General features: G+C 52.0%; 1 protein-coding gene across 3 annotated transcripts in view; it reads right to left on the bottom strand.

The window, feature by feature from the left end:
* Nucleotides 1–29: 29 nt before the first annotated feature.
* Tbc1d24 (TBC1 domain family member 24) overlaps nt 30–6474 on the bottom strand; it is a 7891-nt gene continuing 1446 nt past the window's right edge. The window contains exons 2-8 of one of the 3 annotated variants that reach the window (XM_026780683.1): nt 5973–5990; nt 5306–5464; nt 4268–4331; nt 3924–4019; nt 3182–3413; nt 2643–2810; nt 30–2126 (exon numbers count right to left, since the gene is read on the bottom strand). In XM_026780683.1, the coding sequence (XP_026636484.1) occupies nt 2656–2810; nt 3182–3413; nt 3924–4019; nt 4268–4331; nt 5306–5464; nt 5973–5990 (724 nt within the window). In that variant the 3' untranslated portion in view covers nt 30–2126; nt 2643–2655. Of the gene's footprint in view, nt 2811–3181; nt 3414–3923; nt 4020–4267; nt 4332–5305; nt 5465–5972; nt 5991–6474 lie in introns of all 3 variants that reach the window. The other 2 variants (XM_026780682.1, XM_026780684.1) reach the window with 2 other exon arrangements.

The raw sequence follows: 6474 nt of genomic DNA, 5'->3' as shown, positions 1-6474 counted from the left end.
TCTTGTAGACCAGGCTGGTCTCGAACTCACAGAGATCCACCTGCCTCTGCCTCCCAAGTGCTGGGATTAAAGGTGTGCGCCACCACCGCCCGGCTAGAAGAGAAATTCTTAAAATGCGAACAGTCACTGCTGTCTCATGAAATATTTTTAAAGTGAGTTGTCACCAAGCATAGTGGCACACACCTGTGAGCCAATTATATGGGGTGCAGAAGCACACGGACGAGTTCAGGGAAAGCTTCGTCTACGGCTAGTCTGAGCTGCATGAAACTGGCTCTTGTCATAATCAGAGTACAGACTGATTTTCTGAGGCCCCAAAGGCACGTGGTTTACAGTAACAAAATTACTTTAATGAACTAGTTTATATTAAGTTCAATATTTGTTTTAAAAACAAATGTTTAAGTGATGATAAAACTCCTTATTCAATGCCATCAAACTCTAGCTTTTTTTTTTTACATCAAAAGCTAATAAATAATAGAAAACATTATTAAATACTAAGTGGAAACACTTAGCATCAGATAAAGAGTGATAAGAATAAAAATACAAAGAAAATGACACATCTTTTGGCAGAAATGTCAGGAAAAAGGAGATATTAAATTTAAAAAACTGAGAATGTTGTGGGTAAAAGCTAAGAACTTTGCTTATGATGCAATTGTGACTAAGCACTGACCAGTCTTCTTGCACTGGACCCCAGCAAGGCCAGTGGGGCCACACAAAACAAGAATCTACTACCCAGTCAGGAATCTTACAGGGCCCTGCACACACTGCTCAGTTAACTTAACCTGCTTCTGAAAGTCTTCTGAGTCCCAGTAGCAATGCATGGGTGAGCATCATGATGGCACAGCCTAGGAATGTCCTAGGGCCTTCTGGCTGGAGACCAAGCTCAACGTCGAGGAGTTAATGCAACAGGAAAGGGCTTAATGCCTACGAACCTGACACTTAGGAGGCTGAGGCAGGTCATGATTTTGAGGCCAACGTAGGCTACATAGCCATTTCCAGGGTAGCCTGGGCTACATAGTGAGTTCCAGACCAAATAGGCTACCTAGTAAGAACTTGCCAGAAACAACAATCACAAAAATCAAGATGGCCTTAAAGGAACACTGAAGTTGGAGGTGCAGGTCAAGGACAGCAGGCTCAGAGGAATGGCGGCACGGGCTACCACTTTGCAGAGCGAGCAGCAACAGCTCCTCCCAGGACTCCTTCCCTCTAGAGTCAGGTTGACCTGTGTCGTAGAGGCCAGCATGTCAGGAGAACTGTTCACTGCACAGAGTCCAAGTTCTATGTGGGTTTACCAGGTGGCCCAAAATTTCAGGGAACTCCTCCCTGCCCTGCCTCTTGTGCCACTGTGGCCGTGCTGAGAGCTGATATGACTAGATGGGGCAGGGGCGGATGAAACTCTCACAGCAAGTGTGATATCAGTGTGGAGGCAAGCACGGGTGTGATACATGCTGACCCAGGCATGCCAGACGCAGTCATGTGGGAACCAGGCAACTGTTCTTATGATCCAGACTTCTGCGGCCCCAGCCAGCCATTTGGGTTACTTCTTCTCTCTTCCTCTGTGGAGCCTAGACCCTCAGGACCAGCTGAGGGAGGTCACAGGGTGGGCGGGAGGTCACGGGGAAATGGAGCTTGCTACAGTCCTCAGAGGCAGCACTTTCCTTGGCATCTGTGGTGCCAGGTCAGTACAGGGCTCAAGAAGTACAGACATCCAGGGACTGGAAGGCCATAACGGGAGAAGGGTAGCACACAGAAAACATGACATGTGGCTAGCCATAGTGACGGCAGAGATCAGAAGTCACACTGCTTTATCAGATGTTGTATGAACAGGTCTAAGGAACCACAGGCCTGGGCAGGCAGAAGGCTGGACTGAGACAAGCATGCCATGCTAGGATTCGGGTGATCCTGGGCTTCAGTCATTACAGCGACGAGGAAAGGAACAGAGTCACCAAGACTACAGGATTCCAAGGAGGCTACAAGGATGGACAGAAGGTGGGCAAAAAGCCTCAGAGTCCAGTCAGCTCTGGGAACCCTGGAAATGGAGCTGACTGGCCACGCTGGTCAAGGAAAGTCTCTCCAGAGGCCACCTTCAGGTGTGGACTTGCAGTGAGGTGCAGCAAGAGCTGCAGGCTCTGCAGAAACACAAAGACAAGACAGCTTTCCCGAGTTTGTCCCTTCTAGGACAGGAGGGGCCGCAGAGCTCTGCACACATCCTGCCCTCCCCTATCCTGTCCTGCAGCAGCAAACATAGCTCAGGGGAGCGCAGGGGGTCAGAGGACCAGCAGGGGGCACCAGAGACCCACATTTGGCAAGATTCATTTGTCCTTTCCCTACAGGGGCTGAGGGCCAGAGGCAGAGCAATGTAGCCCTGGCAATCTTGGGTACTCCTCCCAAGTACCTTGGGACACCTCCATGCAACCCAGGACCCTGGGTGAGGGCAGACACTGGACAGGGCTGGGGGCATAATAGCCCCTTGAGCTCAGAAACAGTAGGGTGCAGGGGTCCTAGCCTAACAAGTCCAAGCAGGACGTCCCCACTGCACAGCAAGCCTGCCTGCTTCATAGGGATGTTGTTTCACTCATGCCCTGCTCCCTCAAGAGGTAGCTTGGCCTCCACCCCGTCACCCCACAACGAGGCTCAGTCACTACCAGCGCAGACCCATCACTGGGTGTCAGGGTCTTGGAAGCCCCAAGCCTCCACAGCAGAGATAAGGAAGTTCTCAGAGCAGAGGGGCTGGTTGTTGAAAGTGTCGCAGTGTCCAGTGCGGCCTCGGTTCAGGTCCCCGTCGATGTAGAGTGCTTGGCCACCTCCTCCCCCTGTGGGAAATGCAAGGGAACAGATGTCTTTCTGCTCCAACATCCACCCCATACCCACATATGCCATCATCTCTGTCCTTGAAGGGTCTGCTAAATAGCAATCTCAGTAAAGAGCTCCTTGGACTACAGGGGTTCCTCTAGAACCCCAAATTTACCCGGGCCTGGCTGTCCTGGCTATTGCTTGTCTGCTAGCCCATACCTCCCATCTTTCATACTGGTCTACCCCCAACAACCCAGCTCCTTTTCTTCTAACGGAGATGTCTACTTTGTTGACCACTAGTCAGCGAGGACCGGGCACAGAGGTTTCCGCTCCCCTCAAGCTCCCATGTCCTCCTCCCAGACTGAATGAAGGGAAGGGAAGAGGTGCCCACCAATGATGAGGCAGTCGTTGCCCCCAGCCATGAACATGGACTCCGTCTTGGAGGGCAGGTTGAAGTGCCGGGCAGCCAGGAAAGGAGACAGCCGATCAGCAGGGTCTGAAGAGACAGAGTGGCTGAGGAGGGAAGGAGCAGCTGCAGTCTCTGAGGACTTGAAGGATGTCGGCCTGGTCAACTCTGGGTGCTTGATGACCACCCACTCGTAACGCTGCACCTCTGGCTGCAGCTGGAGAAGAATGGGTGGCAGTCAGAGTAACTGGCGTGGGGCACCTCCCTGGGCCTTCCTGCTCCAAAGCCACTGCCCATCTCCATGCCACAACTCTGGTGTGGGTGGATCCCTAAGAGGGCTGTGGGTGGATCCCTAAGAGGGCTGTGGGTGGATCCCTAAGAGGGCTGTGGGTGGATCCCTAAGAGGGCTGTGGCAATGGCACATCACATTAGCAAATGAGGTCCTGCTAGCTTTTGGGGCACTCATAGCCTAACCAGCAAACCCCAGAAGTAAAAACAGAGTATGTTTTAGGGTACTCGCTACAATGAAGATGAAACAAGGCTCTTGTGCTGGGGGGACGTCTGAGCCCCTCGAGCCAGCTTCTGTGACAATTCCCTGGCCCAGGACAGATGCTGGGCCTACACTCAGTCTTGGAGGGCTGATTAAGTTCTCAGAATGTTTGAAGAGACAGGAACAGCCAAGGAAGGAAGGAAGGGGCGGAGGAACTCCACACTTAGCCCAACTCACCCTAAAAACAAAGCATTCTCCGGTTCCAAAGAAGCCCAGTTTGCCTCCAAACTTATTTCTTTCGCTCCAATCTGTCGACAGGTAAGCGCCACAAACCTAGGGAGGAAGGCTGGCGTGAGACTTCTGTCATCAGACCTGTCCTCTCATTCAGGCGTGCTGAGAGACCGCGTCCCAGCCTAGGGGTATTGTATGCTATGTTCTCCCACCACTGAGGGCAAAGGTCATGGAGAGGACTGAGTTACGGGAGTGTACCCTCAGGGCCATTCTGTCTTCCCCTGTGGCTCTCGAGAGAACCATATCCATACTCAGACCTTGGCACCAGCCCAGTAAACCAGGCTCCTCACCTCCTTTTGCGTGGTCTTGATGAGCAGGAGGGTGGGCTCGTGTCCTTCACATTGGAAATAGAACCTGGGGGCAGAGACCACATGCTATCCTGCATGCCCTCCAATTAGCAGGCCACTGTCAGTCCCAAGATCAGGGTAGAGAGGCCTGGGGACTACCCTCTTTTACCACCACCTCTCTCCACAGTGGCCAAGGACCTTGCAATGTCACCTGGGCCAGGCCAGGCTGCCAAGGTGTGACAAAAGAGAAGATTAGGTGAATTCTCCCTCAGGCAAAGCTGGAAGCTACAGAGAAGCAGGAACCAGAGAAGCAGGGGAAAGCTCAGCCCTGAACTGAGGAAGGTGAGAGGTTTGCCACTGAGATGCTCAGGCATCCCTGGGGCTGGAAGGAGCCGGGGATGGGGGTTCTCTGTGTAGCCCTGGCTATCCTGGAACTCACTTTGTAGACCAGGTTGGCCTCGAACTCAGAACTGCCTCTGCCTCCGAGTGCCAGGATTAAAGGTGTGCGTCACCACCACCTGGTGAGACGTGACTCTTAGCTAAGCTGAAATGTTTGTGTGATTGCAGGCAGGAGACTTGGGGTTGAGGGAGGGTGGTCCAGAGTTTGTGAGCTGTCATTTGAGACCTGAACACTAACTGGACCCAACCAATCCAGCTTGAAGGGCAATGTGCCCCTGCTAGAATACCGGGTGCTTACACAGATAGAGACACAAAAAAGGGGTATCTGGTCCAGGACTGTGATGGACACAGGGGGTAAGGGTAGCAGGGAGGCCAGGGCCAGCTGTCCAGATGACATCTCCCTAATAATTCTGAGCTCCTCAGATGGGGACTTTGGTTTCTGTATCTTTATGATACCCACACAGGGCCCTCAACTGTGCTGCATTCAGCAATGATTTTCAAAGTCTATGTAGCCTGGGAATGACCGAAGGCCAGGATAAGAGGCTCCTGATTCTGCAAGACCTTATCAGAACTCAGGTTCAAAGGCTCATTTCCTGAAGTGAAGAACAGAGTGTGACGTGCACAGTCTTGGGGGTGCCTCACCTGGTTAAGCTGTACCCATGCTGCAGAGAGGAGAAGAGCAGGAGAGGTTGGCAGAGGGCAAAACGCTCAGGGATCCAGGACCAAATGTCTCTCATCTCCTTCACGCTGACAATCTCTGAGCGGAAGTTTTCTGCATGAACAGCCAAGTGCACAAACTGCCTGGGAAAAGTGGGGAGGGGTGAGAGCCCACAGTGACCATAGTCCTGACTGTACCCCCTTACCTTGAGGCCCCACAGTTTCATTTTGGTACATATCCTGGAAAGGATATCCCACTTAACTCAGCCAGGTTTACAGCATGGCTCTAGGTGCCACTTGGAAATGGGGTGAAATTATTCCTGGAAGCCCCGCCTCCCACCTGATACGTGGAAGAGGGCCCAGCCTAGGGGTATGGGTGACAAAAGCTCTTTTCTTTAAGAAACCAGGACAAATGAAGTAAGCCTCCAGCAAGGCAAGGCTGCAAAGCCAGCCAAGCACCAGATCTCACAAGTGAGGCAGAAAGAGGAGCAGACAGACAGACAGTGCCTGTATCAATCAGGCTAAAGCAGCAAGCAGAAGCCAGCCCAGGAGAGCCAGGTGGGCATGGGAGACAGTGAGCAGCCAAGCCAAAGCTGGCTGGAAGAAAGGCAGGGCAGAGAGGCCAAGCATCGAGGTGTGGTTTCAGACCTACCTTTTAGAAAGTGAGACACTGAGAAACAGGAGGAAGCAACGGACACGGAGAAGAAGAAAAATAAAACAGACAAGGCGAGGTTAGTGGTGGGTATCGATCCCCAGGTATGCCTTCCTTTGGGCCCAGGAGAAAGTGAACTCAATGCCAGCAGCCATGCCTACAGCAGTTTACAAATCAGGTATCAAACACCATGACTCTTCCCAACCCTGCTCCCCAAGGACAGGGAGCCCATAATAAGCATCTAGAAGAATGCCAGCCATGAAGCTCGGAGCTGGAAGGGCAGAGCAGGAGCTGTTCTGATGTGACCCCCTAGGAACCCAGTCTGGCCCCTGCTGGGCCTCCTGACCCCCTGGTAGTATCCAGCTTCCTTGTCTTAATAAGGTTGTAATTACAAGCCCTTCCTGTTTTCTTTTTTTTTTTTTTTTTTTTTTTTCTATCTATCTATCTATTTATTTATTTTGGTTTTTTGAGACAAGGCTTCTCTGTAGTTTGGGTGCCTGTC

Source organism: Microtus ochrogaster, chromosome 7 (genome assembly GCF_000317375.1).
Source record: "Microtus ochrogaster isolate Prairie Vole_2 chromosome 7, MicOch1.0, whole genome shotgun sequence".
Classification (NCBI taxonomy): Eukaryota; Metazoa; Chordata; class Mammalia; order Rodentia; family Cricetidae; genus Microtus; species Microtus ochrogaster.
The sequence above is the reverse complement of the archived record's forward strand: the minus strand, read 5'-3'. Positions and strand labels throughout refer to the sequence as shown.